Below are 26,397 nucleotides of genomic sequence, written 5' to 3'. Positions count from 1 at the left end.
TCTGGGCCATGTGCACATGCTCAGGTGGTCCGTGTGCCTGCCAACTGGTGGTTACGACTGACAACGGCGCGGTTGCATTAACCGTACCCTGAGACACTAGGTACCGCCACCTACCGCCACCAAGTGCATAACTACTAGGTACCTTGGCTGCTTGGTAGCTATTCCTTATAATGTTACAGGTAGGTAGGTAGCTGCCCTTGCTCCTACCTGCGCTTGTCATGTCAGTCATGTCAAGAGGTCCGGGAGGGAGGGAGCACGCGAGCAGTTACACTAGAAACTTTACCACTTAGGGCAAGGGACCTAAGGGCAGTCTAGAGTTCGGGTCTAGACTTGACGCCGCCCGCAGCTTCCAGCTGTTTAACAGGTTAATTAGATCCTAGCTATCCGTTTCTCCATCTACCCGGATTATACCTATTAGGTAGGTAGATCCAATTCCATCTACCTAAGTCCGTCGTTTGCATTTTTATTTCCGTACTCACCCGTCCTCTTATTAAGGAAATATGGTATGCACTTTTCATGTCCAAACTAAAATTCTGATATTATAGTCATTCTTATACCTATCAGCTATAACGGTCGAGATGCTTAGGTACTAACCTATCGTTTCTATACCTACCTGTAAGTCTTATTACGGGTAGGCGGGTGTCCGAACCAACCCGCAAGAAAGGTACCTAGGGTAATGTAAGGAGTATAGTGAGACAAAATCCAATAGTGTATATAATCCAAAACATTAAATCATTAGTTATCCCTTTTGTTATAAGCGACACATCGTATAGTCATTAGTTACCTAAGGCAATGATTATATACAGGATAGATGTCATATTATATCGTGTATTATATTACTTTACTTTTACCCGTTTTGCTTAAGGCCCCTTGTTATATATATATGTACGGCCACATACATTCGAGCAATAGGCAGAGCCTACCTAATGAATGCATCAATAAAAAGAGAAATGCTAAAAGAAAAGCAATAGCACTTCCCCCCAACTCGTGGCCTTGCGACCAAAAACCTATCTATAATAATCGTGTGTAACAAGCGGCGTGTCACCCACCCAACCAGATGTGCCCCCAAGCCCCCCTCCCCCTTTTCCATTTGGCCCCTGTATGATTTGATGACTCGTAGTATTTGATTGTCATCTTTCCATAAACGTAAGACGTCGCATAGAAGAGGAAGGGAGAAACAATAACAAAAGCCCCCAAGACGTATATGGAAACTCTCCAAAATGCGGCGTAACCACACCTTAACTTCCCAAAAAGAAAAAAGGCCAAAAAAGCCAAAAAAAAAGCTTTTCAACGCTTCAGCCTCGCGCGGAACGCGGGGGGGATTTCGAGACCCCGCTTGAGACAGTAATCGAGCCTTAGGACGCACGCGGTCTCGACGGGCGGGCTCTCCGAGCCGTGGTACCAGCCGCCGGCGACGAGGTCGTCGTGGCGCTGCTGCCAGTACGCCTGCTTCTGGAACCAGTTCTTCTTGTCGACGTCGGCGAGCTTGATGACCACGGGTGGTTTCTTGTCGTCCTCGTCGTCGTTGCCGTCGTCGACCACGGGCATCCGGACGAAGCACGAGCAGTCCCGCAGCGTCATCGACAAGCCGAAGCTCGCGTCCGACGGCCGCGTGAATAGAGCGTCCCCCGAGTCCCCCGATTCTTGCAGATCCCGCAGCCGCTCGAGGACGCCGCTCGAGCGTAGCGCCGAGGCGAGGCGCGCCCGGTCCCGCTCGCTCCAGGTGGGCGCCAGCCGGTCGATCGTGCTCATCACCACCGCGTGGTTCTCGTGGAGCAGGCCGAGGGGGCACACCGGGGTGGATATCTTATATCCCCGTTTCCGCAATTTCCCGTTGCGCAGAGCCTCCCTCGCGCAGGTTCGACAGCGGGATGCGTCTTTGGGGGCCATGGGAGCTTGGGCCAGCCACTTCGGCTTGAACTCCAGAGCTATGTAATCCGGAGATGGGCCCATGTCCTCCACCAACATGGCATATCCAGCTTGGATGGTGCTCTGGTCGCCCCTAACGCCCTTAGCTCGGAGGGCGTTGTCACGCTTGAAGTTAAGAGCATCTGCTACAGCTTGGGGGATTTGGATGAGGATCTGGGGGACGATATGCTGCCGTCCGACGTGAACGTCGACGAATTTCTCTTGAAAGTCCTGGAGGTCTTCATAGTCGCACGGCGTGACGTCGGGGGTGGCTTTGGGCACACGCAATAAGGTTTCTCGAAAGAACCCCGAGGGGACTTTTGGGTCCTTTGGTTCTTTAATGCTGAAGACGGCATTGGCACGGCCTTCGGCGAGGTGAGTGAATTCAGACCGGTGAAGGATATAGCTCAACTCATATAGCTCTTTGGGTGTAAGGGCAGGTCCGATGTGTTTGGCGCCCGATCCTGCGGGGAGAGGTTTGGAGAGCTCAGCCCAGACGTCTTTTAGGGGCTTCATGATGAACTTCTTGATCTAAAGCTAGTGTAGAAAGACAACGGAAAGAGTTTGACGAGACCGAGGCCGAGAAGAAGCGAATCTAGGAAATTTATAATAAGAGATTGTAACAATGACTAGACCGGTTCTCTTTGTCCAGTACGGGGGAAACCTCAGGGAAATATTAAACTCTCAAGTTGAGATGAAAACGACCCCCCCTTATTGATAACGCCTGACCAATCCCTTATGAGGTAGTTGGGTACGAGGTAGTAGTTGAATGATTAGATAGAGTTGAACGAAAGACTCATGAGTGACAAGGAAACATGATATTAGTGACTAAGTCAGAAAACAGGGATAAGTAGAATTATAGAAACTTATACGATTAGGTCTTTCCAAGTAGTGAAGAGAGAGAAAAGAGGAAGAAGAAACCGACCTAAAGACCCTCGATCGAGACGAACACGGAAAAGGGGAATGGAGAACTAGATCTGGAACTAGACTCCATTTTATTATGACGTTAAGCTCCAAAACTGCCGCTGGGGAATAGATAGTTTAGGGGGGGGGGAGAAAAGAACTTTGGGGACTTCACAAAAAAAGAAAAATAAAACAGGCCGGTATGGGCCGGTATGGTTGCCCAGGTGCGGCCGCGGGCAACCGAGCTGGAGCCATAGGTGGCGCAGTTCCAGGTTAGTACGTACATAGTAGTAGTACTATTGTAGAGAGACGACGCCCTCCCTCCTTGAACTAAAAATGTATACTAAGAAAAATCAGGTAAAGGATAAATTTAGTACAGGTTATGGTACATGCTACTACCTTGTAATATAGCACCGTAGTAGAGGGAAGAGGGGGAGAGGCCGGCGGTTCGCAAAGCCGGTCGAATAGGAAAACCACAATATTTTGTAATGGGCTATTACATAGTATTATGTATAATATTAGGTATACATAATATACCTTACATATGGGCTATGGGGATTTGTATGTACCCAATGTAGGTACTATGTAATATAGACTTGCAGATGAAGCGCAGAGAATCAGAGATACTTACCTAGGCAACTATAGGTTGCAGGAATGGGTGCAGGTAAGGTATGTTCCGTGTGACCGACATGATCGAGATTAAATTAAAGCCTGTAAATAGTTTAGCAAGGCAAGGCGAGGTTAGCCATTTCTGCCAGTCCTATCCAGCTAAGCATGGTTCCTAAGGTACCCAATACCAAACAAACGATAAAATGGATCTTCGAGAGGGATCATGCCTGGCCCGTTTATTCGTCCATTTGCACATGCACGGCGATCTAATATCCACCCACTCGGGTATCTGCCTATGACCAACCTGGAAAGGCGTTCGCTAGGGACACAGGCTGGACAGGGTACAATCCATGACTTGTCATTGTCATGAGCTGCCGTCGTCAGCTAGGTAATAATACTAATACCCAAAACTGAGGTAAGATCGATTCTAGTCTAACATCTATTGGTAACCAACTATCCCATATTGTACATCATCATGTCTGAATACCTACCTAGGTATGTATAAAACGCCTAATATGATAATATGATCCTTTCTCTCTATATCGTTTGAGGTGTTATTATTCATGGTGTTTGGCCGGTTTGGCCACCCGTCATATTCCTGCGGCAGTAAAACTCAGCAGACTACCAAATGCTAACCCAGCCACAAGAGACAATCCCATGAACCCTCCGGAAGCCTCTCGTTCTCCTTCCTCAACCCATTCACCGGCCGCCATCATGCAATTTGATCCAAGCCAACCGGTGGTGAAACCGAACGGGAACTGCACTAATAGGAGGTAAAATAAGTCGCTATTAATAACAGCCCCTTTACCGTGCAGGTTGCATAGAGCATAAAGTGGAAGGAATAGCAACCGCGCAATGCTCACTACAAATAACAATGCTGGCCGATCTCGGAGTGGCAGGAAAAGCGAACTGGTTCTCCCTCCAAGGTCGCCAAGGTTCCAGAAGAAGAAACCTAGGGGGATGAATGCGGCAGGCTGTAGTAATAGGCTCGCTTCATCAGGCGGTGTCACAGACAAAATCTTAGGTGTGAACACGGGGAAGAACATGGCGACGGCGAAGCACATGAAGACTCCGCCTGCGAGCCAGTGGAGCTTTTTGAACAGCTTCGGCATGCTGACGACTTTCCGCGCTGCACGTTCGGCGGACTCGATGCTCGTCACCGACGTGGCCATCTGCTCCATCATCCGATTCTCGATAATACGGTTATGGCGGTTAACTAGCGGTATGAAAGCCACGAGCGCTACGATGGATACAATTACCGCGGTAAGAAAGTAGATAAATGCCGCTTTTCCATTTCCCGTGGAAGCTTCTTCTCGGGCTCTGGAAGATGTATCTGCTGGTGGTGCAACAAGAACCGAAATGACTTGAACAAGCGACGGGAGCACACCTGCTACGCCCTGTCCAGCCATGATCGCTTGCATGTATTCAGGTCTCCCAAAGCTTGCAGCAAACGCAAATGCGCCATTCTGTATGAGTCCTGCCGCCGATGCCGTGAGTGCTACCATTACCAATAAAAATACAAGATACGTTGATGGTGAAGAATCGAGGAACGTCGCAGTCGAGGCCGTTAGTAAACTGAATATGACGACGTTGATGTACAGAGCTAGGTTAATTCGGAAGGGATAAGACGCCGTGTATTGTATATTTGTTAATACGACCATCGACCCCAAATTTCCTAATGCCGACACAGATATAATCGCCGATTGGAAGTTGTCGAGAATCCAGTCGTCATCTTGGAAGCGGAGCTGAAAGTAGGGTGCTGCGGCAAGAAACATGTTCCTTTTTCCAAGTTCTCTATTAGGCATTGTCATCTTCGTATTAAGAGAGGATCCCGTATAAGGGCATTACATACCAAGCCCATAGCATCGCGACACCCAGCAATCCGAAGATGCTATACTCAACCCACGAGAAAGGGATAACATCGCTCTCAGTGTGTTCGGTGTGCTCGGGAGGCTCTTGGAGTGATTGTGATTCATCGTTCAAAGGTTGGTACTCCTGTTCATCTTCTCTTTTCCGGAAAAATGCACGAAGCCGGTCCATAACGAGTCAGACGTTGGTGTCGCTGTAGTACGCGCGCAATACGACTATGATTTACACCTAAGACTTCTAAAAAGCAAACAAACAACGGCTAAGACGGAGTAAATGTAGGTAGTAAAGGTGCTACCTTAGAGATCGTATCTACAGTTCACATTGCTGTCGAATACGTAGTAATGATGACACTTGCAATAAGGTGCGATAGATGAATTGGAGGTGAAATGGTAGAGTAGAGTATGGTAGGGTATGGTAGAGTAGGTCATCCGCAGATGTCATGAGGGAACATTAGCAGGGGACTGGAGGTAAGTTAATAAGATAAGTGGCCCTGGTCAGCTAGCCTATCCTAGGTACAAGCCACAAATGTGAGATAGCCAAGTGGCAACCCTGCCCTGCTGAACACCAGGTACATGTACCTAAGTACCTACATCCTAATCTCATCTCAGATGCCAAATGCTAGATGCCGGATACCGACATATAATTGTTACATGTAAGAGCACCAATTCTCTTAAATGTGAGCGGATGCATGGGTATATTAAATTACCTCTCATGGCTTATGCTTGCATTCGACAACAACCAAGTAATAAGCCTGACGAGAGGGACTTAGAGGTTAAATCTAGTTCGTTGCTTTTCCATCTTCGCCTTCCATTCCCATTGTATAGCGTCATCTCCTTCGCTCCCTGCCCGGCCGATTCCCTTATCTATACGCCTAAGCTTAAGGGTTGCTCTCGGACCTAGTTCTTGAAGACCTATAAAAAAGCGAGAAATTAGTCACCAGGTATAAAGATGTAGTAACTAAGCAATATATGTAGTTAGTTGACTGACCTGTTCGAATATTTTCCACTCCTTTCAACTCTTTCCCGTCGGCGCCAACCACACTCTTCTCCGTCGCCCTCTTATCTCGAAAGATGTATCTATGCCTGCGCAAGAAGATATAATCACGCTGGTTGTGTAAAGTAACCACTTGGCGTCCTTGTAGCTCGGGTGTCTTGGGCCAAAGCGACTGGAAGAGCCGCGCGGTGAGGACACCTAGTGGCGTCTTGAAATTGTTGAGTAGAAGTTCTGGATAGTGATTTGTCGGGTTACCGTGGCCAGGTAGCTTCTTCCCTTCGACCCAGTTTGAGATACTGAAGTGAAATGTCGGTCCCGACGGTAGGTGAATAATGTCCAAGCCTATCGGTTTTTTCAAATCCTCCCTGAGAATCATAACAGAGTTAAAACCCCTATTCCCTGCAAATTTACAAATCTCCCTCACGCTATACTTATGGCCGTACTTGTGCGCCGACCGCGGTATATACGTACTATGAGGAAATAATGTGCAAAGTAGTCTCGCTTGATCGTGTAGAGTCGAATTGAGAGTGGTGGTAACCAGGACTTTAGGTTCCGCGGGCACATCGTCAGAGAAGAGCGACGGGAATTTAGACACCAATGATTCCGGCGTAAGGTCAAGATTCGTTGAAGTGGTTGAGGGGGCAAGACTATCATCTCGAATGACCTGCTTAGCGCGAGCCTTCGCCGCTGCTTCCTCATCGGATTCTTCTTCATCGTCGTCGTCCGAACCTAACATACTATCTTCATCGTCATTATCGTCGTCCTTTTCAGGATCAGACGCTTCATCTAGACCCGCAGCTAGTCTTTCTTCGGCCTCCTCTTGTTGTAAACGGCGCTTCTTGAGCAATTGCTCCATATCAACGCTTGCGCCTAGCCCATCGTCGTCCACGTCGTCCCAGACTCGTTTTCGGTCAATGGTCGATGGCTGGTTTTGCGCAACCCTCTGAGCCCTTAATTCGGGCTCTTTATCTTCTTCCTTCTTCCTCCGGAATCGAGCTTCGCGCTTTTCCTTTTCACGCTCTCTTTTCTGCTTGACATACAGTGATTGGCGGTAAAGCTTGTTTCCTGTCCTGTTAGACAGCGAAGTAGATCGTTGCGGTCCCATTGTGCTGTCAGCCTGAACGAGGCCAGGGTGAGAGAATGTCGGAAGATAGATCGAATTGAACCGTCAAGGTCCTTGGACGCCGATATTCTAACAATCGGAAAGCTTATTGGATAATAATTGAAAGTTCACGAAAAGTCGAAAAGTCGAAAAGTCGAAGAGTCGAAGACTTCTTCTACTATGTAGCAATCTAAAATTTTTAGTGGATCTCAAATTAAAGTGGGGCCTTTATCTGTAAGCCTGTAAGCCTGTCTCTGCTTTTAGGCCTTAACCGGGGTGATTCTCATGGAGGGGCCGATGGAGGGGTAGAATTTGTACTATGTAAGTTTTTTGATACTAGCAAATGAAAATTATCGGCCACATTCCTGGTTGTGACTCAATTCCAAGCTTGTAAGTTGTAAGTCCATAAGTTACTTGTAACTAGGACCTGCCGTAGAGCACCCACCTACAAAATTTGGAGTCACATACCCTTTTTTTTTTCCTTGTCAAATTCATGCTCCGGGCAGTTTGCGCTATTGGAACATCTGCGTCGAGCTTGGTCCCCGCAATTCCCTGTCGATTCGCTCCTCGGTGGTCTTCCAAGGCGGTTGGAATTGTCGCAAGGCCATTTTTAGGTACTACACTTATCAGTAGCGCTTATAGGCATTCAGTTCAAACTGCAAATTCTAACTCAAGAGGCTTCGCTACCTCGCAGCTGACCTTATACCCTCACGACGACGCAAAAATGACGACGACTGCTACTACCCTCAAGGGGCAACCCTTGGATCGTCCTGCCCTGGACTCAATGCTTCGACGACGAATGTTCTATACCCCGGCGTTTGAGATCTATGGGGGTGTTGCTGGTCTCTACGATTATGGTCCGCCCGGTTGTAGTCTCCAGGCAAACATCATTGACGTGTGGAGGAAGCACTTCGTACTTGAGGAAGACATGCTGGAAGTTGACTGCTCTGTGCTGACTCCGCATGAGGTTCTGAAAACAAGTGGCCACGTGGATAAGTTTGCCGATTGGATGTGTAAAGACCCGAAGAATGGCGAGATCATCCGAGCCGACCACTTTGTCGAGGAAATACTTGAAAACCGGCTAAAGGGAGATAAAGAGGCTCGCGGCCAGAAGGTCGAGGAAAAGGAAGAAGACCCCAAGAAGAAGAAGCGAAAGGCAAAGGGCGTGCAAGAAGCCGTCAAGCTGGATGATGCTGTGGTTCAGGAGTACGAGGAAATATTGGCCAAGATCGACAACTACAATGGCGAGGAGCTCGGCGAGCTGATCAAGAAATATGATCTCAAAAACCCAGCCACTGGTGTCCAACCGTCGCCACCTGTTGCATTCAACTTGATGTTCCAGACAGCCATCGGTCCTAGCAGCAATCTTCCCGGTTACCTAAGGCCAGAAACGGCACAGGGGCAGTTCTTGAACTTCTCCAAATTGTTAGAATTCAACCAGGGACAGGTACCATTTGCGTCAGCGTCCATTGGCCGTTCTTACCGAAACGAAATCTCGCCTCGAGCTGGATTACTCCGTGTGCGAGAGTTCCTAATGGCGGAAATCGAGCACTTCGTCGATCCCGAGGGCGGAAAGAAGCACCCACGTTTCCAAGAAGTTAAAGATATCGAACTAGTACTTCTAAACCGCACAACTCAGCTATCTGGTAAAACGCACGTTGAAAAGATAACCATTGGCCAGGCGGTGGCTGATGGCATTGTTGACAACGAGACTCTTGGTTACTTCATGGCCCGAATTCACCTGTTCCTCAAGAAGATTGGTGTTGATCAATCTAAGATTCGTTTTAGACAGCATATGGCGAATGAGATGGCTCACTACGCTGCCGACTGCTGGGATGCTGAACTACTCACTTCTTACGGCTGGGTGGAATGCGTTGGATGTGCAGACCGTAGTGCCTATGATCTAAGCGTCCACGCCAAGAGGACCGGTGCGCCCCTTATTGTTCGCGAGCAACGAGCTGAGCCGCTGGTTGTCGAGGAATGGGAGGTTGAGTTGAACAAGAAAAAATTCGGTCCCCATTTCAAGAAAGATGGCAAAACGGTGGAGGCTGCTGTTCTGGCGACTACGCAAGAACAACGAGAAGCACTCGCAAAGGACCTGAACGAAAAGGGAAGCATTACTGTAGAAGTTGCTGGTGTCGGCGACGGAAAGGTCGAGATTCCGAAAGATCTTATCACCATCGAGCGACGCACAAGAACTGAGCACGTTAGGGAATATACACCTAACGTCATCGAACCTTCTTTCGGTATTGGCAGGATACTTTACGCCCTTATGGAACACAATTTCTGGACTCGAGCAAGCGAGGGCGGCGATGAAGCGCGTGGCGTACGTTCACTCCCCTTCCTAGCAACAAGCAATGGATAATACTAATTCTATCTAGGTTCTGTCGTTCCCACCAACGGTGGCTCCCACAAAGGTACTGATTGTTCCACTGTCATCGAACGAACAGTTCAAGCCAATTTGCTATAAGCTGTCGCAACGGCTTAGGAAACTTGGAATCTCTAGCCGCATTGACGATTCTTCTGCGACGATCGGAAAGAGATACAGCCGTAACGATGAGCTCGGCACACCCCTTGGTATCACGGTGGATTTCCAGACCGTTCAAGACAGCACAATCACTCTTCGGGACCGTGACTCAACTAAGCAAGTCCGTGCGGACGAGGACAAGATCATTGCTGCGATTCAGTCCGTAGTTGACGGCAGCAAAGAGTGGAAAGATGTCCAGGCCGAATTACCCGCCTTCGAAGGACAGGAGATCGAAGTAGCTAGTCGTTAATGTGGCTCGTACATATTAGATGCTCCAAAATACCAACCCGTTAAAGAGGTAAAACGAGTAGGAGGCCTTAGTTACAAGTAGGGTCAGATAGAAGCCAGATAGAAGATGGATCTTAAAAAGAAAGGCTTGTTACCGATTCTCGTTCTCAGATGCAGTTTCAACTGTAGATCTTGGCCACGTGCGGGTTCCCGCCAGACTAACAGGGGGCTAAACAAAACCGAGTTTCTGTTTGGGACCAAGTTTACGAACCACTAGTATAACCGTAGTGCGTCAGAAATCTATAATTATATCTTACCACGGCGACTTCGACTATGATGGATTGAGAATAGGTATGGAGAATAATGATTGCGATGAATTTTCAATTTTCAGCAACATTACAATGAATAACCGCCTGCTGGATAAGAAAGGTTTGTGATAGTTACCTGTTAGGTACCATAGCGGCAGAGGCGGGTTTTGTAGAATGGTTCTATCCGTAGAATGGTTGGGTGGGGTAGAACGTTTGTTAGTTTTGAGGCCTCTGATTGGCTGAAATTTCAGGTTGTGGAAGGTACATCCTTTTTATACTTTTTTTTCAAAAAAGGACCGTTCTAAAAGCTTAAAACCGTTCTATTGGTTGGTATGGTTCCAAAAGTGGACTAGTTCTATGCGGCTAAAACCATTCTAGCTAAGTGGGGTGAGCTCGGTTAAAAATCGAGAACGTAAAGGTTATATAAGCAAATAACAAATAGACTTTCGTATTAGTAATCATTGGATAGTCTAGTTGACATGACTCTGCTTCGTAATCGTAAACAAAAAAAATTGTAATAATTCGTAAAATAAAATAAAATAAAATAAAATAAAATAAAATAAAATAAAATAAAATAAAATAAAATAAAATAAAATAAAAAATACAAGGCCTAGGTTCGAGGACCACTAAAGGCGTTCAATTTTTGAAATTTACAACGGTTCTAAAAAATAGAACGTACCCCTTCCTTACGTAACGATTGTGAGAGATAGAATGGTTTTATAAATACCCCTACTGCTGCTATGGTACCTAGTTAGTTATTCCAACTTGACAAACCACGTTTAGCTTGGAACCAATTACGCGCAGCGAGCTAAAGCAAGGGGTGTGTGGTTCGACGGACATGCCAAGCACTAGCATTTCTGCGACAGATCCGCATATTAGCGAAACAGATGCAAGAAGGGTAGTGTCGTGTGCATAGTAGTAGCGTAATGTGTCTCTTGTCCCATTCTCAGATACACTACCTCTTTCTGTATTGTACAATACATACTTCCGGCAAGATTCCCAAAAGGCGAAGCCGCTGATTCGCTGCAGCGGAACCCTTCCTCCCCCAAAGCGCGGTTACGATCGCCGAGAATCAGCTGAGGTTTCGACGCTTTGGCGGCAACGCTTTCACTTTACTAGGTATTATCGTCTCGGAAAGAAAAGAAAAGAAGAAGGAAAAATAGTTCAAAAATGTTTGCGGAAACCCTTGCGTTGCTAGAGTTGCACTCCTCCACGCACGTGCTTGCATAGGCGAGGGGAATCTAAGCCTGTTCTGCTTAACCCATAGAGCTGTCTGTACCTATCATCCCCGGCGGTAACAACTCGAAGGGAATAGATATTGAATCCGGTAAGTAAGCTTTGGTCGCCTCTTCTATTATTTCCTGTTCGGCTGACCAATACCTCCCTTCATCTATAGTCTAGACGGGCTATAGGGACTAATACGTGCAGTATTAGTGGATCGCGATTTATTACACCGTATTATTTGGGTGAGCAAGAATGGCCTAGGTTAGTAGTAGTTAATGGGAATAAGCCTCCTTTTATCTATTGCTTGCTTAGACGTTCTTTCGTTGGTTCTATATAGAGAGTATGCCGTCAGCCAGCAGAAATTGCTATAATTGACATATCGATATAGTTCGTCAGAATCAGGATCCGGCAGGCGATAAGGCCTTTTTAGGCGGAGATGAGCCGCAGGGCATAGCAGGTTATTGGCTGCTGTTCTTTAAGGGTAGCATTTTGGCTGTCGAGATGGGATAAACTAATACGTATTGTGACCCTGAATGGAACAACGACATGAATAATTCCATCTTAGCTTCGAGGGACTTCGGATTGCCGCCAAGAAATAGAACCTGGGAATTACTTGATTCAAAATTTAAATGATATTTTATTGAACCAATGTGGCAAATACCTATACGTTAGGTAGGTATAAGGAGGTAGTCAGTATTTGCGCACATATAGGTTCAGTTAATATATCTACCTAGATATATAAGGTATAAGAGGAAAGTTGGGATAGGTAAGCTGGTAAGTCGGTTAAAAATCATACCTTGAACCGCATTAAAGAGGTGAGGTAAGGCTATCATGCACTTAAGTCAAGGCTAGGTATCGTACCTAACCTTAGGTACCTAGGTTAGATGCCTTAGGTCAGGTACATCTAGGAGGTAATTCAGGGAATTTCCCAGAGGATCGTCATTCGTTTAACTAGCGTTTATTAGCGTCTTCAATATCATTGAAACGGGCATCAAGGCCATGACCCCCTTGTATCTGAGTACATGTTAAAGGTATCCGCTTTGCTGAAATAAACGCAGTCTGCTCCTTATGAAATGACATATCAGACATTATCGGATGTACACTATACTTCTAAGTCCCCTGTGGTTTTAGGGGAGACCCTTCCAACGCCAATCAATCAATCATTCCTTCATATAGCGGTACCTAAAGTTGAAAGCCCCCCCTCCAACATGAACCCCTTTCTCCTTTGCTGACTAGACATCCCATGTCTTACTTTTCACCTTCCCCGGCCAAAACGTTACTTTTTATTTATTTTTTCCCACACCCACACAACCTAGACAAAATTCCTTATATTAGGGACATTTGAACGGTCGAGTACAGTTGACTAACTTGTACGTTTTACTACGTTATTTGTTTAGTCCCTCTCGACGAACAAGCAGAAACGTCGATACGCGAGGTACCAGCTAGCCAACTGATGGACTCCGACGAATCTTCACGGCATTAATGCTTGGGTTTCGGATGTGAAGTCGATCCGCTCGTCTATTGTTCTTTTTTTTCCCTAGCCGACCAAGATTTCGCTTCGAATCGTCGCATAGACAGATCGGCCTTATCCGCCGTCTTTCTTGTAGACCTTTTTGCCTATTCCTCAGGTGGTTAAGGTCCTATTCGGAAGACGACCCAGTTCTATCCATTGCTCACCCGTTTATCATCTTACCTATTCGATTAATCTGGAAAACAGTCAAGAAAATACCACCTATGCTGAATTTGATTTCTGATTGCTCTTTTCTACTAATACATATTGCGATATCTGTCGGTGTGAGTTGGCCGAACCCCTCCGTTGTCATTTTAAATTGAGTTGGATCGTCTCCAGGATTGAACCTAGGACTAACCGACGTGGCGCCTTAGCCTTGGATCGAACAAAGACGCCTGAACTAGGCCCTTTCCTCATAAGCCCTGAAGGTGAGGACATTTGGCTTTTCTACATCGTAGAAAACCCGTACCATAATTGAATCCCCCAGCCTTGCTCATTATGGCAGCGCCGAACGGGTACGTGTTTCCCTCCCAATTGATAATACGGTCAAGACCACCGCTTGTTTCACGGGCGCATCTTCACGGCCAGAAGGGAGGTTTCAGATTCGCGAACCAGTCATGGCCTGATCCTGCTCTTGGTGATAGCAAATAAATCTCTCTATCACGAGCATACCTTTCAATATATCACATACGTAGCTATACCAAAAAAAAAGGACTACAGTAGCTGATCATGGAAATTCGCAGTGGACTTTATAACCAGCAGTTTATGAACCCCGGCCCCGCTCCAAAACCACCAACGGGCAATCAACCTCGCCTCAACCTCACTCCTAGCACTAATTATCCGGGAAGCATGACGAACGTGGTTTCTTCGCCTATTACACGCACCGCTACCTCGACATATACGGGTTCCACCATCTCGTTACCATTGGCTCGTGAGCGATCGAACCAGACAGATGGCATGGGAGGAGTCGCCGTTATAAAAGAGGGCTGGGCACAGGTTAAAGAGAGTAGGAACTTCATCCAGCCCTGGAAGCAAAAATACCTTATTCTGCGCAAAGAAGCTCTCGATTTCCACAAGACCGAGGGCGGCAAAGTTTCTTATACTCTCTTTCTGAAGGATGTTGTCAATGTTGGCCGAGTCGAGGCTGCTGGTACTATATTCGAGATCAAGAGACACGCGCAAGGCAGTTCCAATAGCCCCGGAGATGATGATGGCACCATTCGAACCTTACATATCAGGGTCAAGAGCGACGATGATCTTTATGATTGGATTGACCTCTTATATGGCCGATGCCCGACAATGGGCGGGGTGAGCAATCCAACCAACTTCTCTCACGCGGTTCACGTTGGCTTCGATCCGCAGACGGGACAATTCGTAGGATTGCCGCCAGAATGGTCGAAATTGTTGAATTCTTCCGCGATTACTAAAGAAGATTACGAGCGAAACCCTCAAGCTGTTTTCGAGGTTTTAGATTTCTACTCGGATCTCACTAAGAGAGCGGAGAATCCCCAGCAGTTCCCAAGCCTTACCCCAACACCTCCCCCGGGCAGTCAACAGAATAAGCAGTTAGGATACGGCGGCGGTGGCGGCGCTTCTGTTGCGCCTCCGCGGCCAATGCCGCCTACCCAGCGCAGCTACAGCAATTCTGTGTCGTCGCAGCAACCTACCTCGCTTCCCATGCGACCAAATCCTCCGGATATGTCCCAGCAGTGGCAGCAGACACAAAATGCAGGCGGTTATGGCCAGTCGCAGGATGCGGCGCGCGAAGAGCAGCGCAAGAAGCAGCTTGAGCTTCAGAGGCAGCGCGAGATCGAGGAACAGAACCGACGGGATCTGGAGGCTTATAATGCATCTATCCCGCAGAAGAAGGTTCCTATGGCCCAGCAAGAAATTGGCGGATATGGTGGTGGTTCTTCCAGCTCACCAGACCGCTACAACCCTACCCGAGCAGCACCTCCTGCTCCCAAAACTGCCAACCAGCAAGCAAGCAGCCTTCGCGCTCAAAGGCCTGCTCCACCAGCACCTAGCACCTCGGCCTCTTCCACTACTAACAGGCCTGGATTAACTTCTCAAACAAGCTCGAGCTCCATTCAGACCTCACAATCCAGCCAAGCACAACGTGCTCAGCCACGAAATGACCAGCAATCGGCAGCTTCTCGATATCCGAATAATGCCAATGGTAGTCAACAGCAACGAGCGAATGGACAAGCTCAAAACCAAGCACAAGCACGTTTACCTGCTACTGTTAAACCCCTAAATGTCCCAGCCAAGCCTAGTCAACCCCAGCAAAATGATGGCGTTAAGGCTGCGGAAGCTGCGTTAACAGCCAAGCCTTCGCCGTCAGAGAGGAAACAGGACGTTCGCATGTCTACTATGTCCGAAAAGGAGGTTATGCAAAAGCTGATTGAGGTTGTCTCCAAGGACGATCCCAACCTGTCCTACGCCAAGCAAAAGAAAATTGGTCAGGGCGCTTCGGGCTCAGTCTACGTGGCAAAGGTCAAAGAAGGCGCTGTTTCTGGGGTTGCTCGAGAGGTTCTCCGCTCTCAAGGAGCTAGAGCGCAAGTTGCTATTAAGCAGATGGATTTGGCACACCAGCCACGTAAGGAGCTAATTGTAAACGAGATTATGGTAATGAAGGACAGCAAACACCGAAATATCGTCAACTTCCTCGACGCCTTCCTACGAAACAACAATGCCGAATTGTGGGTTGTTATGGAGTACATGGAGGGTGGTGCTCTGACGGATGTCATTGACAACAACCCGGTCATTACTGAGGAACAGATCTCAACAATTTGCCTCGAGGTAAGTGTACTTAAAACAAGTTTATTACCCTGGGTTTGCTAACAATATGTGAAGACTTGTAGTGGATTGCAGCATTTGCATTCTCAGAACATTATCCACCGTGATATCAAGAGTGACAACGTTCTTCTGGACGCTCGCGGAAACGTGAAGATCAGTAAGTTTCCCAAATAAGTTTTCATTGTTAAAATACTAACAAAGTGTTAGCTGATTTCGGTTTCTGCGCCAAGCTCACAGAGACCAAGTCCAAACGAGCAACTATGGTCGGAACTCCTTACTGGATGGCTCCCGAGGTTGTCAAGCAGAAGGAGTACGGCCCGAAGGTTGATATCTGGTCACTAGGTATCATGGCAATTGAGATGATTGAGTCTGAACCGCCATATCTTAACGAAGAGCCGCTAAAGGCTCTCTACCTCATTGCCACCAACGGTACACCACGCTTGAAGAAGCCAGAGAAGCTCAGCAAGGAACTGAAAGCCTTCCTGTCTGTCTGCTTATGTGTGGACGTCAAGAGCCGTGCTTCGGCGGATGAACTATTGCAGCACGATTTCCTGAAACACGGGTGCCCGCTTCCGAGCCTCTCAGAATTGCTTGCGTTCCGAAAGCATGCCAAATAAACGGGCATGGTTAATAACGATATTCTATCCCCCTTTTAATTTCTCCCTCCGACGTAAAGATCACACCTCATGTTTGTTAGTGTCAGGGTCCAAGAGCTACTTGTCGATTCCCATATACCCTTCAAGGTAGCGGGCGTTGATGGATAGCGGTGTATCTGATTCATAAAGGTTTGCATGAGACGCGGTCACGATTTGGAACATATAGATGAGGCACTTGCATGATTGTCATGGATATGCGGTATATTTATCGATTGAGGCTGCATCCTAGGGGCAGGGTAGCACATCCATGGATGCGGCGTTACCGGGTCCCTGCACTAGACGCGAACAGCACCCTAGTTTCATAACAAATGGCTGGTTGCATAGAGGAGACTTGCGGAGACACGATCAATACCACGGAGAGTTTGGAAGCCTTTACTTTTGGAAGGCGCGTGAGTGTATTTTGAGGCTCTATTTTGCAGGCGTCGGCGTGCGGTGAAGACAATGCTCAAACCGATAATATAAACATACAAATCAAACCAGACGAGCGTTCTGTGATGTTGTTCGTTAAATACCTAGGTACCTCAGGTAATTCCTGTCTGCATAACTGTTATATACATATATATTTATCATGGTCTTTAGGTACTTTTCCAGGTATCTGTGAAGAGGTGAAGTGAAGATGAAGATGAAGATGTTAGCAATGTTTATGGCTGTGACTCTATTTACCTTAGGTACCTACATGGTATCTATATGTTAGGTTAGGTACCAGGTACTTAGGTAAGATACCTAAGGTAGAGAGGTAGGTACCTCCTATTTTATTCCCCTGAACTTCATTTAGTAGAACTAATATTATACTTTCCAACTCCAATCAAGTTGTATGAACTTTCCTTGCACGGACATACCTAATTCACTAGTACTTGCCTATTAAAATACATGAGCTAAGGCAAAGGCACCTACTTCTTTCAGCATCGGCATACTTCTCTTGCTTTCGACCTTTGACTTGGGATATCACTGAATCATCACATATTAATGCGTTGAGTTATCTCTTTTAAACAGTTTTGACATTTCAGGATCATTTATTACGGTTATACCTCACCCTTCACGTCTTCAATTACCTAAGGTACCTACTTACCTAAAATTTCGGACCACCCACGCAGTACTCTCTACAGCCTCATCTATACCAGGTACCTAGGTAGGTAGATACGTAATCATGGACGGTGAAAGCATGATAGCGTCATGTGCGAAATCTACATCTTCGCGAACGTCCAAGGGCTCCAAGAAACGCTCAAAAAATAAGTCCGGCGGCAACCCTGAGAAGGAGAGCTCATCTTCTTCTTCCACTTCTTCCACTTTATCCACTTTATCCTCTTCATCCTCTTCATCCTCTTCAGCTGGGAATGAGACTATGACGTGTGAAATAAAGCATCTGGAACGACGCTGGAATGAAATGGACGAAGAGTATATCTGCGAGCCGAAAGAAGACGAAGTCAAAAACAAAGTCAAAAACAAAGTCAAAAACAAAGTCAAAAACAAAGTCGAGAAGCCTGAGCAGCAGGACTGGTGGCGTCGGTTTGCCATTTGTATCGTTAATAACTATAGAGACGACGATGAGTCCGACACAAGTTATCTATACGTGAACCCCATGCCACTTCGAAAGCTTCTTAAGGATGTTATTGGGGACTATCCGGACATAGATATTAATAGTGTTCAGATCGAAGCTCCATACTATCCACTGTTCCACTACCGAAAGGAACTAGAGAAGGAGGGCTATAAACGATTTATGGATGACGCCGAGTCTAATGAACAACTGGAACTGCTGCTGTATTGGATCGATTCCCACTTTGTGGATGACATCTCTGCTTATGAGAAGTGTATTTCCGTTCTCAAAGCCATCTCCTACGAAAGCCTATGGACCCTATTCCCGCCGAACAAGATCATATACGCCAACATACTCAATCAAGACCGTGCGTTACGAGTTAACTCGTGCTACTATAAGTGTGCACAAAGCGGGGAGATGTTTCTAAATATCTCGGCTAGTTTTATCGACTTTGATGGCAAAACGCTTGGTACGAGGGACATCTCTTTCTGCATCATGAAGTATGTGGGGACGCGGCAGTTGGGAGAGCTCACTACCATGCCGCTTGATTTGCTGGACGATGGTGAGAAGGTTCGCGCCGAGTTAGTCAAGCGTGGCAGGAAATTCGAGAGGTACATAGGCCAGCACTTCGTATAGTATAATGGTGTTGCATTAAAGAGTACCCAGAGGGGCTACAGAAAATTCATCCTCAGAGGACACATTATGATTGATTGCGAGACATACCACAGGTTTGAGGGGAACGACGTGTTTGATGTGGTTGGACTGGGGGACTCCAAGAGCTCTAAAGAGCTCAGCCACGAGGCAGCGGTCCCGAGCGTCGATTTCGTACGCGAGACGAGGATGACTTTCGATAAGCTATCCGAAGATGACGCTTTGATTACCAACGGCACAGTTCGGGGATATCACTTTGAGTCCAAAAAGTTTCTTGAGTTCTCGATCGATAATGTGTGGCCTATTGAGTGGAACACTCATTGCTTTGACGATCTTGTGCTCGACCCGGCGACAAAGAAAACCGTCAAGGCTCTGGTTTCTACGCATCCAAGTACATTCGACGATATTGTGAAGGGCAAGGGACAGGGTCTCGTATGTGTGCTACAGTACGTATTGCGTATTGCTCAGGCTCATCTTTCATTATTACTTCGCAGGATTCCCCTCCAAAATATCTACTGCAACATATAAGCTCGGCCAATATCACATTTAAGACTTTCGTCGTGGTCCCTAAAAGGAATGATAGCTGACTATAATGTCTACATAGCGGTCCCCCTGGTGTTGGAAAGACATTAACTGTTGAGTGCGTAGCTGAATTTGTCAAACGGCCCCTGTACGTGGTCTCGTCTGGTGACTTGAGTAGATCTATCGAATGTCTCGAGAGTTACCTATCACGGATCATGGACCTCGCCTCGACATGGAACGCGCTTCTCCTTATCGACGAAGCGGATATATTCCTCGAACAAAGGTCGCTCCACGATGTGCTGCGGAACGCGATGGTCGGCGTGTTTCTGCGGGCGTTCGAGCAGTATAAAGGTATCCTGTTCCTCACCACAAACCGCGTCAGTATATTCGACGAGGCATTCAAGAGCCGCATTCACGTGCCTATCCGGTACACGGATCTCAGCATGAAGTCGCGCGAACAGATCTGGCGTAACCTGTGCCGTCGCGTGCCTGGCGGCGTCAACGTTGACGATGCCGGGTTCAAAGAACTCGCCGAACCCAATCTCAACGGCCGGCAGATAAAAAATACCATCAAAGTTGCTGAGAGCCTCGCGGCCTTTGACGGGGTCAAGGTTGGTCTTGAGCAACTAAAACAGGTTACTAGGATGCATGATACCTTCGAAAAGGACATGACGGCTGTAGGAGGCGTGGATTATACAGCGCCCGGGGAACCGGGGAGGATGGGAGATGGATTCAACATGTTTATGTAAGGTGTTTATTTGAGTCTCCCTTCGAGTAGCTATAGGTTCAAGCGCGTACCATAAGTATCGGTTAGCAGTAGCGTTTATGGATAGTAGGCTAGATACCAGGTACCTAACTTTATGTATATGACAAGCGTGATATATCATCAGCGAATGCTCATACCTAAGAAAAATTAAGTATAATACAAGCATAGCTTCTACCTTTTTGAGCATTGGTCGCGGCTATGATTTGTGCATTTACTGTAAGACACACTTCAAAACCGCCGATTAATTGTATATAAGTGAAAAACTCCTTACGAATGTTCAACATCGCATCGAGAAAAATAAGCAGCTGGTAGTAAAATAGCTAATGTTACCTAAATACCTATTAAGCTATCAAAAAGACGAAGAAGTCGTGTTACAATGACAGGTATCTACGTGATATTGTCATACGTTCGAGACTAGGTACCTAGGTATCTAGGTCTGGACCGTAGCTTTTCGACTTATAAGCAGAATCGTGGCAGGTAGGTACCTAACTTAAGGTTACCCCCTAAGATGTAGTTCATGAATATATACGTGTTTGTGTTGCTCGCGGAACCATCCTATTCTTAACCCCCTCGACGGCACGCGTCCCAGCTTCCTTTCACGCCGCGCGGCTTATACCACTCCGTGACCCGCGCGACGGTAGCCGCATCGACGTCGTCGCCGTCCGCTTTGACGAACAAGGTCTCGTACGGGTGGGTACGACTCGCGCCGTAACACTGCTTTCCCGCTGCGGTTGCGTGCGCAGGCACCGGGCCCTTGAGGCATGCCTCCTTGTAGTTCCCGGCCTGGTGGAACGCCGCCATCATGGCGTCCACCTCGTAGCCCGCCTTCCGGATCACGGACGTAGCTTCGATTTCGCCCGAGCTGGCGTGGTCCTTGCCCTTGTGGCATCCGCCTAGCGCGACGGGTGTCTTGCCGGGGTGCGGCGCGGAAGAGTCCTCGGGCGGGTCGAGGAGCAGCTTCATCCCGGCGGAGTCGGTCGCCCAGATCAGCGGCTCGATGTGGAATTTCGGGTGGCAGCTTGCTGTCGCTCCTACGAGCTGAGTTTATCGAAAATATCGTTAGTACATTACCTCTCTCTAATCTAGATAAGCACCTCCTATATATATATATATATATATCAGGTATATTAGGTTAGGTAGGTAGACAATTGGGACTTACCTTCACATCCTCAGTGACGCGGCTCAGAAAGGCATCGCTCCAGCAGACATCGCTCCAGTACGGCACAAACGGGCCTCGGACGCCGGCGCCGAGCACGATGAAGCGCTCGTACTTCTTCCACAGGCCGTCCTTGCGGAGCACCTCGCCGTGGGAGCCTAGGTTGGAGCACTGGTCGTCGTCCTGCGGGCGCGAGACCACGCGGACGTTTGGCTCCTTGGGGATCATCATGCCGGCGGCGTGGTTGGGCCCGTTGAGGATGAAGATAAAGTCCGCGCTGGGATCTGTGAGAGAAGTAGGGTTATTAGTGGGATGTTGATGAAGCTACCTAACCTACGTAGTTTAGTAGTATTCGAGGAGGCGAAAGGCTTTTTTTTGTTATAGGGTCCGATTTGAACATGCCAAATCTTGGTGATACTGAACTTGGCTACATTGCCTGTGGGAGGAGATACTTACGCAGAGCATTGTCGATGAAGAAGGCCAGGTTCTCACGGGCAATCTGGGACTCGGTGTACGCATAGGTGATGAGCGTGCGAGCAGAGCCACCGGAGAGATGGTGGCTAGATTTCTCCAACTTGACTTCGGTCTGCGATTATTATAGGTACATAGGTACGTATGAATTAGTCTTCTTCGTCAAGGGAAATTGATTGGGCTCATAATATGCTCTAATACGTACGGCGTAATCGTTCTCGTGGGAGAACTTGACGAAGCCGTAGAGGCCCGTGAGGCCTAGGAACATGATCGTCAGCAAGGTGGGAGAGAGAAGTTCTTGCACCATCTTGACGGTTGGTTCCTGTATAGGTACTTGATAGTACTTAGGGAAAGAAATGGAAAGGCTGAGTTTCCAATAAAGCCGAAGAAATTACTGCTGTATGGGAGGGGGGTATGGATGTATGGATGTTTTATGATTTTAAAAAACGGGTTAGGGGTGCAAGTCTTTGTCAAGACCCTAATGCTGTGCCAGGTTAAATAGACTGGGAATTGGAAGCTTTATTCTAGATAAAGGCTCGCATAAGTAAAGGGAACGAATTAAACAGGTAGGATTTCTTGTAGTAGGAGAAATTTGTTATGAATCCTTCATGATTCTTCCCGGAAGGCACAATGAGCCGGTACCTGACTGTCTGACTGTCTGACGGGACAGTCACGGAGGGCCGGAAGGCGGACACGGCACGGATCCGGAAGCAAACATGGCACTTGCACCCAGTGACGGAAATACATGCCTGTATGTAGGTTAGGTTAGGTAGTGACGTACCCTTGTGTACTTATTGTTCCTCGCATTTCTTATTCAATTGGGTGTACTAAGTACTTGGGTATACAGATGTTGACATTCCAAGTTTTAAAAGCTACATGTATGGTCCTTTTCGAACAACCAGGGTCCAGGTCCATGTCATCTCCAACACATGCAAAATTGAGAGCCTTAAATGAATGCAGAAATTAATTCTATCAATACAAACGTTAGGTACCTTCTATTCATGTAGCCATCTGTATAAAATAAATCAAACCAATTTTTATCCCTCAGTTCTAAAGGTTATGTCTTGACCTCCTTTTACCATACCTGCTCAGGGACCGAGGATCTAATTCGCCCTAAGGAAGCTCCAATTGCATGTTCCTCGTTATCCTGACCATGTAATGACATTCTAACTCAATGTACAAGAATCATTAGAGTAAAACAAATGGTATTGAAGCTTCTTATTTCACCTTCACAAATATTTTCCTAGTAGCTCTATTTGTTGACAACTTTTCATAGGTCTTTAAACTCGTTAGCAATAGCCGTCGGTCTTGGATTTAAAGAGGCCTGTTTACCTGTAGAGCATTATCCATCTCATACGAAGAGTCCACAGGAACCTCATTAACCCACCCCTTTTCAAACCAGTTTACGATATCCTTAGCTGAAGCGCCACTTGGCATGCTCAAAATAGTTACTTTTGTGCATGGTGTTCCTCCAAGTATGACAGGCCACCAGTTGGCGGTCTTGAAAGAACCGAAAGGACCTGCTTCGATATACAAATACTTCCCTTCAGGTTCGATGTATATATCCGGGAGAACAGGTATATAACGTCTCGTTGCCTACGCAGTCGACGATGGTGTCAAAGGGTCTGTTTCCTAGTGCTGCACACGTGGAAGTGAGATAGTCTGGGAGAGATTTATGAGCGGTATAGTCGATAACCTACGAAGAAATTCATAAGAATTGTGCTTGGTAAATTCGAGGCAATTCATGGACTAGGCGTCTGGATCAGTTGGAGTAAACACATCTCTTCAGCACCTAGTCTTCGAAAGAAGGCCTCGTTCTTCGCCGAAAAGATAGCTGTGACGTACATACCCATTCCGCGAAGCAACTGGACCGGGATAGAACTCACGCCACCGCTAGCGCCATTGACTACCTAGAACCCTATTGTCTTCGCGCAAACCAGCGGCACCGTACCGCTGACGATCATGCACATCCACAGGCAATTTAAGGGTATATGGACCGATTTGGACTATTTCCCCGACAAAATCCATCCGGGCGATGGTGTTTAATTTGCATGGGGTTGTCAGTCCGTACGAGATGTTATGGCCTCCTATCCGGTGCGGCTGATGCGGCTAATAGAACCGCTTATAATCCGCTTGCTAAAAAAGGTAGTCGGATCCGCATCTAGCTTATGAATGTGCGGATCCAGATGCCTAATTTGGAACACACCACATACGAGGGCGACAATATAATCTCAATCCGGCGGGCCTTGAAAATATGGTCTGGTATATTTGCAAGCAGAGATATATATATTATATGTCCATTGACTGGCTATTATAATGCCGGAGTCTATTATTTCTGCCACAGATGGCGGGCTCCGTGAACCTCCGAAACGTCGGTATAGGCGTACTCGAACTGGCTGTGAACGATGTCGCGCACAACACCGCAAGTGTAAGCTAACCCCATTAATGATAAGACATTGAACGTTTGGAAATACCGGAGAAACACTGTGCTGAAGACGTGACAGGCGACGAAGAAAAACCAGAATGTCGGCGGTGCACTGATTCCGGAGCTGCGTGCAAGTATATTGCGCGCGTGTCTTTCCTTGAGAAGAATTCTAGGACGGTAGTGGCTTCTGCTTCTTCGAGTCCATCATTGGCTTCAGCGAAGCGTGGATATCGTGCTTTGGAAGTATGTTGATAATATATTCATTGGTATTATGATGTTTTAAAAAGAGGAACTAACTCAATGCCTCGGCTCTAGTTTGTCGTCAACACGGATGTTTCTACCGAAAGAAGAACTTCCAATTCACCCCTTAATCCAATGGTGATAAGTCATACTGAGCAGCCCCAAGGAGGCGTTGATAATGAGAGACTTCCGGGACCGCAAGATGCATTCTTCACGGTTGAACCACAAGCACAGAAGAATGAGAGTAGTAATCATCGAGGACGCGAAATTGTTAGCCAAAATTCCGAAGGTATCGAGACCGGCGATGTCCCGTGCTTAAATCACCAAAGTTTGTCGACTGAATCACCATCTAGTGCAATCGGTCAGGGAAACAAGAAGTGGCCCCTAGTTGGACGATCTTCACTGTCAGATGACGAGATAGATCTTCTGAAATACTATAGTCATCATATCGCCCCTTGGGTAAGTCTCCGCTCTCGATATGCTTCCAACATCTACTGATCGTTCGGATTATGAACTTACACCATCGCGTAGCTGGATGTTTATGATCAATCCCAAACATTTGGCCAACTTTTAACCCAACTAGCGATGAATTCGCCCTGTGTGCTGGATGGAATACTGCAGACTTCGGCCATTTTTTCGGGTCGTTCGATAGAGAGAATAAAACGGCGTGGTGTCGGTATTCTTTACCTCCTCGCTCTTACAAATCCCGCTAGCACGGAGACAGGACTTCTAGAAATTCGACTTATGGCTAATTTTGTGCTGGGGAGGACACGTCTTTTCGTTCAGGATGTCCCTGAGACGTGGCAGCCTACGTTCTATAAGGGCGGAAGCGTTTTTTACAACCACGAGCTTTGGTTGGCCGAGGCAAATTCAAGTCAAAAACGAATATGGGCCAGCTGCTCGGCTCTGCTTTCAAGATTAGGTGCGTTATGCCCCATGGGGATTGCTAGCGTATGATGTCTCCCCTTTTCTCTCTTCATGGTTGAATTCTCCCATTTCATCATATTTTTTTTTTCATTAGCTGACCAGGGTAACTATCAACAAGTAAAGAAATCGCATATTACCTTATGAATCAAACATCCCCTGCTCTGATTACCAACCATATAAATCGGTTCCTGATTTTGGTGAAGAAGCATATTGGTACCGACGGTCAATGGCAGAAGATCTCACATGCCTCTTTTCAATGTCTTGAGCTTCTTACTGGAGTGATGGATCTTTGCCTCCCGGTTTCAGAAGGCGAAAACTATGCAGCGTCACCTCAAGCCGTGGCTTCGCCTTTAATAGGGGCACCTGAGGTTGCGAAATGGAAGGAACTTCTCAACGCACTACAGGAATGGCAAATGCATCGTCCTCAGGAGCTCCGGCAGCTGATAGAGGTCGAAGGTCTTGAAGCTACATTCCCTATCGTCATCTTCGTTGGGAGTGCTGGCATCTCTGCGAACGCTCTCTACCACACTGCTATGCTTCTACTGCTTAGCAATAGGCCACAGTCGATATCATTCACTGAACTGTCCAGGGACTTGAATCTTGATGCGGCACAAACGTCACCTCTCTGGCACGCACACCGTGTATGTGGCATTGCGTTGAACAGCGAACCAGAACATACACATTGCTGGGACCCGTGTATGATAGCGGCGTTCTCAGTTGCGGCACGGCGGATCACGCATCCAACCCAACAGAATGATATAATTGCACATCTGGATCGGGTCAAGACAGCAGGCTGGAATATTGATGGCCTAGTCCGGAAGCTGCGTGAAGAATGGGGTCCTGTTAGATAGATCTGAACAATATAATTGTTAAACCAGCCAAGCATTTACTGTTTAATGTGGATTATGCCTGTGAAACTAGTTTCTGTATGATGAGTTAAAAAAAACAACAACGTTGAAGTAAGTTATGATAGCAAGTTTGGTTCTATCTTAGGTAGGTATTTTTAGGTATTTTTATTGATCACCTAATTCGTAACTTCCGTTACTCTGTGCGTACTATGTAGCTGCAT

At 47.1% G+C, this 26,397-nt stretch overlaps 9 protein-coding genes across 9 annotated transcripts; 4 read left to right on the top strand and 5 right to left on the bottom strand.

Moving 5' to 3' along the window:
• Positions 1-1,158: 1,158 nt before the first annotated feature.
• Positions 1,159-2,834, bottom strand: F4812DRAFT_52894 (inositol-pentakisphosphate 2-kinase-domain-containing protein). Its single transcript, XM_047939174.1, has 2 exons — position 2,834; positions 1,159-2,503 (listed from the first exon to the last, which is right to left on the bottom strand). Exon 2 carries the CDS (start codon positions 2,422-2,424, stop codon positions 1,288-1,290), a length of 1,137 nt encoding a protein of 378 aa, XP_047789509.1. The 5' UTR covers positions 2,425-2,503; position 2,834; the 3' UTR covers positions 1,159-1,287.
• A 675-nt stretch (positions 2,835-3,509) lies between these two features.
• On the bottom strand, positions 3,510-5,738 carry F4812DRAFT_431588 (nucleoside transporter-domain-containing protein). The gene is made up of 2 exons (XM_047934452.1): positions 5,273-5,738; positions 3,510-5,199 (listed from the first exon to the last, which is right to left on the bottom strand). The coding sequence occupies exons 1-2, from the start codon at positions 5,458-5,460 to the stop codon at positions 4,011-4,013; spliced, it is 1,377 nt and encodes a 458-aa protein (XP_047789508.1). The 5' UTR covers positions 5,461-5,738; the 3' UTR covers positions 3,510-4,010.
• F4812DRAFT_52854 (Brix-domain-containing protein) lies at positions 5,654-7,632 on the bottom strand. The gene is made up of 2 exons (XM_047939173.1): positions 6,277-7,632; positions 5,654-6,200 (listed from the first exon to the last, which is right to left on the bottom strand). The coding sequence occupies exons 1-2, from the start codon at positions 7,385-7,387 to the stop codon at positions 6,055-6,057; spliced, it is 1,257 nt and encodes a 418-aa protein (XP_047789507.1). The 5' UTR covers positions 7,388-7,632; the 3' UTR covers positions 5,654-6,054.
• On the top strand, positions 7,633-10,374 carry F4812DRAFT_52803 (glycyl-tRNA synthetase). The gene is made up of 2 exons (XM_047939172.1): positions 7,633-9,710; positions 9,766-10,374. The coding sequence occupies exons 1-2, from the start codon at positions 7,878-7,880 to the stop codon at positions 10,159-10,161; spliced, it is 2,229 nt and encodes a 742-aa protein (XP_047789506.1). The 5' UTR covers positions 7,633-7,877; the 3' UTR covers positions 10,162-10,374.
• Positions 10,375-13,910: 3,536 nt separating this feature from the next.
• Positions 13,911-16,597, top strand: F4812DRAFT_460033 (Pkinase-domain-containing protein; the record flags this gene model as incomplete). Its single annotated transcript, XM_047937639.1, has 3 exons — positions 13,911-15,983; positions 16,038-16,137; positions 16,188-16,597. The coding sequence occupies 3 exons, from the start codon at positions 13,911-13,913 to the stop codon at positions 16,595-16,597; spliced, it is 2,583 nt and encodes an 860-aa protein (XP_047789505.1).
• A 1,381-nt stretch (positions 16,598-17,978) lies between these two features.
• F4812DRAFT_451500 (P-loop containing nucleoside triphosphate hydrolase protein) lies at positions 17,979-20,092 on the top strand (the record flags this gene model as incomplete). Its single annotated transcript, XM_047936219.1, has 4 exons — positions 17,979-18,059; positions 18,114-18,781; positions 18,830-19,267; positions 19,426-20,092. 4 exons carry the CDS (start codon positions 17,979-17,981, stop codon positions 20,090-20,092), a joined length of 1,854 nt encoding a protein of 617 aa, XP_047789504.1.
• A 578-nt stretch (positions 20,093-20,670) lies between these two features.
• F4812DRAFT_465273 (uncharacterized protein) lies at positions 20,671-22,080 on the bottom strand (the record flags this gene model as incomplete). The annotated part of the gene is made up of 4 exons (XM_047938423.1): positions 21,942-22,080; positions 21,722-21,851; positions 21,269-21,549; positions 20,671-21,147 (listed from the first exon to the last, which is right to left on the bottom strand). Exons 1-4 carry the CDS (start codon positions 22,041-22,043, stop codon positions 20,671-20,673), a joined length of 990 nt encoding a protein of 329 aa, XP_047789503.1. The 5' UTR covers positions 22,044-22,080.
• Positions 22,081-22,724: 644 nt separating this feature from the next.
• F4812DRAFT_431561 (uncharacterized protein) lies at positions 22,725-23,804 on the bottom strand. The gene is made up of 3 exons (XM_047934451.1): positions 23,437-23,804; positions 23,069-23,374; positions 22,725-23,014 (listed from the first exon to the last, which is right to left on the bottom strand). The coding sequence occupies exons 2-3, from the start codon at positions 23,171-23,173 to the stop codon at positions 22,955-22,957; spliced, it is 165 nt and encodes a 54-aa protein (XP_047789502.1). The 5' UTR covers positions 23,174-23,374; positions 23,437-23,804; the 3' UTR covers positions 22,725-22,954.
• Positions 23,805-23,818: 14 nt separating this feature from the next.
• Positions 23,819-26,270, top strand: F4812DRAFT_52609 (uncharacterized protein). Its single transcript, XM_047939171.1, has 5 exons — positions 23,819-24,164; positions 24,241-24,404; positions 24,477-24,860; positions 24,933-25,323; positions 25,452-26,270. Exons 1-5 carry the CDS (start codon positions 24,053-24,055, stop codon positions 26,177-26,179), a joined length of 1,779 nt encoding a protein of 592 aa, XP_047789501.1. The 5' UTR covers positions 23,819-24,052; the 3' UTR covers positions 26,180-26,270.
• Positions 26,271-26,397: the final 127 nt, after the last annotated feature.

This window comes from Daldinia caldariorum (assembly GCF_022478825.1).
Source record: "Daldinia caldariorum strain CBS 122874 unplaced genomic scaffold F4812scaffold_10, whole genome shotgun sequence".
Taxonomy (NCBI): domain Eukaryota; kingdom Fungi; phylum Ascomycota; class Sordariomycetes; order Xylariales; family Hypoxylaceae; genus Daldinia; species Daldinia caldariorum.
This window is presented reverse-complemented; position numbering and strand designations above follow the sequence as displayed.

Coding starts and splice junctions, on each gene's coding strand:
- F4812DRAFT_52609 (XM_047939171.1), top strand. CDS start 24,053: ATGCCGGAGTCTATTATTTCTGCCACAGATGGCGGGCTCCGTGAACCT. Junction 24,405..24,476: donor GTGGATATCGTGCTTTGGAA/GTATGTTGATAA, acceptor CCTCGGCTCTAG/TTTGTCGTCAACACGGATGT. Junction 25,324..25,451: donor GGCTCTGCTTTCAAGATTAG/GTGCGTTATGCC, acceptor CAACAAGTAAAG/AAATCGCATATTACCTTATG.
- F4812DRAFT_431561 (XM_047934451.1), bottom strand. CDS start 23,173: ATGCCAAGTGGCGCTTCAGCTAAGGATATCGTAAACTGGTTTGAAAAG. Junction 23,015..23,068: donor AGATGGATAATGCTCTACAG/GTAAACAGGCCT, acceptor ACGAGTTTAAAG/ACCTATGAAAAGTTGTCAAC.
- F4812DRAFT_52803 (XM_047939172.1), top strand. CDS start 7,878: ATGCTCCGGGCAGTTTGCGCTATTGGAACATCTGCGTCGAGCTTGGTC. Junction 9,711..9,765: donor GCGGCGATGAAGCGCGTGGC/GTACGTTCACTC, acceptor AATTCTATCTAG/GTTCTGTCGTTCCCACCAAC.
- F4812DRAFT_431588 (XM_047934452.1), bottom strand. CDS start 5,460: ATGGACCGGCTTCGTGCATTTTTCCGGAAAAGAGAAGATGAACAGGAG. Junction 5,200..5,272: donor GTCGCGATGCTATGGGCTTG/GTATGTAATGCC, acceptor ACTTGGAAAAAG/GAACATGTTTCTTGCCGCAG.
- F4812DRAFT_52854 (XM_047939173.1), bottom strand. CDS start 7,387: ATGGGACCGCAACGATCTACTTCGCTGTCTAACAGGACAGGAAACAAG. Junction 6,201..6,276: donor AGTGGAAAATATTCGAACAG/GTCAGTCAACTA, acceptor GCTTTTTTATAG/GTCTTCAAGAACTAGGTCCG.
- F4812DRAFT_52894 (XM_047939174.1), bottom strand. CDS start 2,424: ATGAAGCCCCTAAAAGACGTCTGGGCTGAGCTCTCCAAACCTCTCCCC.